The sequence below is a fragment of the Terrapene carolina genome, unplaced genomic scaffold (assembly GCF_002925995.2).
Source record: "Terrapene carolina triunguis isolate 2854851 unplaced genomic scaffold, T_m_triunguis-2.0 Scaffold838, whole genome shotgun sequence".
Classification (NCBI taxonomy): domain Eukaryota; kingdom Metazoa; phylum Chordata; order Testudines; family Emydidae; genus Terrapene; species Terrapene triunguis.
The window spans coordinates 10,015,272-10,017,762 of NW_020665189.1; the positions used below are offsets into that span (position 1 = coordinate 10,015,272).

The following is a 2,491-nucleotide window of genomic DNA, read 5'->3' on the forward strand; positions in this document are numbered from 1 at the left end:
CTTTACGAGTTGTGCAGGCCTGGTCTATACGGTATATGTTCCCTCTTCTACATCATCTAGAGACAACTTCCATTCCCAAATCTGTCCCTGTATATATTGGGTCCCAACAACGCATAACCTTGCACCCACTCCTTTCTGCAAAGAACAGGCTCTGAAAACGGCAGTGTAATTGGGTCTCACCTCATCTGGCGATAGACCCTGTCTCTATCTCAGTTTCCCTACTCTCAGAGTTCTCAAAAACTGTTCCTGAGTTTTGTGCATATCAAATAAACACCCCTCCCAGGATCCAGTACATGAAAACAGCTCAACAAACAAAGACAGACATCCAACGCCTAGCATCAGGTCTTACCCTGTTTGATCGGGGAGTGAGATCACATGGCTCAGCCACCAATTGTACTCTCTTGATGCAGGTCAAGAGAAAATGAACTTCTTCTGACCATCAGTAGGAGCCACAGGCTGGACCCCTAAACAAGTGCAAATGGCATCTCCCTTCAAATACCCACCTGCACTGGCCTGTCCAGACTACTTTCTTCTAGGATTACCCTTCCTCAGAACCTCCTAATTCCCTCTTCAGGAATTTTGCTCCTGTTCTTCAGTGCAGGTAGCTCCAGTAAGGCCTTTATCTTTAGCTGGTGCGGCAGACCCAGACCCAGGTTCCTCTGCTGTTAGGTACCCTTTAAGAACCTGCTTCCTGGAGGTCTGTCTCCTTCCATCCTGAGAAGACTCACTTTTATATAAAGTACAACCCCTGGCTACCATCATGTCATGTTTAGTCACCTGACCAAGCCACAGGCTTACACTCAAACTCATTACCCAGGAAGCAGATAACTAAGCAGGGTGGGGCTGATAGGCCTGGGATAGGTGCCTATTCCACATTCTTCATGAAACACTGGCATTTTCTGTCTTAAAATATAAACTGTAATTCAGAATCAGTTAAAAATATGAGGCCCCAGACTGACTTAATAAGGAACAGGAGTGGCCCCATTGTTTGCCTAAGATCTTTATTTAATTCCATTTTCTGGCATGTGTGTGGTTTGAGTCTTCCATCTAAGTTTGTCAGCCTTACCCCTCCGTTAGTATCTTGTAGCTGGCTGCATTAGGGGGTCATTACAGGCAGAGGAATGGCTTTCAAGAAGTCACCTGCTATTTTACTCATAGCTATAGGTTTGTAGTGAGGAAGACAGTGGGGCAAATTGAGGGTCATGCCATTTTCTTCCCTCCCAGTGCTGTTTTCTTGCCCTTGAGCTCATCTGGGTTTCTCACCACCTTTCCCAGTTGGGAAACAATGATCTAGCTGGTAGTAAATACTTATAATTGTTACCAATTGGTCTTGATTCAGATCAGTTAACTTGACATGAAAGATGTTATATCCCATAAACAATTTCCTGAGCCATCTAGTTTCCCGTGTCACTGTTCTCAGCAACCTCAGCTGTTTAATAAAAAGGGGCATTTTGGAAAATGTATAGACTATGGACCAATTATTTGCCTTTTTATTATTTTAGTTGTTTCTGAGTTATTCAAATATTTGTTTTTCACATATTGAAACATTCTTCAGATACTACTTTTCATACTCTGATAACACAAAATGTCATATTATAAAAATTTCAACCAGAGCAGAAACCCATATTGAAATTTTAATGGCTCAAAGAGAAGAATTGTTAATGGAAGCATCAGCATGGAACCTGATGGAATTATGTAATTCCTCAAAATCTGTTTTCTTTTCTTCTACCTCCCTTGAAACTGTGGTCTTCACAGGATGACTGAAGTTCAAAGTAAGGTCACAGAGCAGCAGTTGGCTTTTCACTGTTAGAAAAAGTACAGTATATAATCATGAACATTTACTGTATAATAGGTATTATATGAGTGGCAATTTACTGTAGAGGTTTGGGTTTTTTTTAATGTAGAGTATTCTACATTTAACTCTTCTGTAAATTAAAAGGATGATAGCATTTCTCCAATGCATTTAAATACAATTTGCTATAGTGTATTACTATATATCTTTTGTTAGGAAGCTATGATATGTACTTTCTGAAGAAATTAATTGTTATCTAGCAGGACTTTTCCATGTTTGATTAATATGATCCTATTTTTTGTACAGTAAGTATGATTTTATTAATTTTTCACCATAAGGGGACAAATTCTTGTTTCATTATATAGAAGGAACAACATAATCACAAAATCTGCACGAGTTCATTAGCAGCTGTGAAATGTACTCAGAGCTAAATAAAAGGTAGAACAAATTGTTTATCATAAGTAGATAGATATATTTCAAGGGACCACTCAAGGTGAAGTGGCCCATTAACAATCCACCAGTCATGGGAGGGAAAGGAAGAGGGGGAGGCAACTGGGGTGGGGGCGCTGTTAGTGGGTTACAGATTGTTATAAAAAGCCACAATTCCAGAGTCTCTATTCAGTTCATGAGTTTTAGTATCTAGCAAAGACTGAATAGAGACACTGGATATAACAATCCATAACCCCTCCCCAGCTCCTT

At 40.0% G+C, this 2,491-nt stretch overlaps 1 protein-coding gene across 1 annotated transcript in view; it reads right to left on the minus strand.

Annotated features, from left to right (window-relative positions):
- Positions 1 to 1,642: 1,642 nt before the first annotated feature.
- Positions 1,643 to 2,491, minus strand: part of CUNH5orf58 (chromosome unknown C5orf58 homolog) — a 5,978-nt gene continuing 5,129 nt past the window's right edge. The window contains exon 4 of the mRNA XM_029913752.1: positions 1,643 to 1,803. Within this exon, the coding sequence (XP_029769612.1) occupies positions 1,643 to 1,803 (161 nt within the window). The remainder of the gene's footprint in view (positions 1,804 to 2,491) is intronic.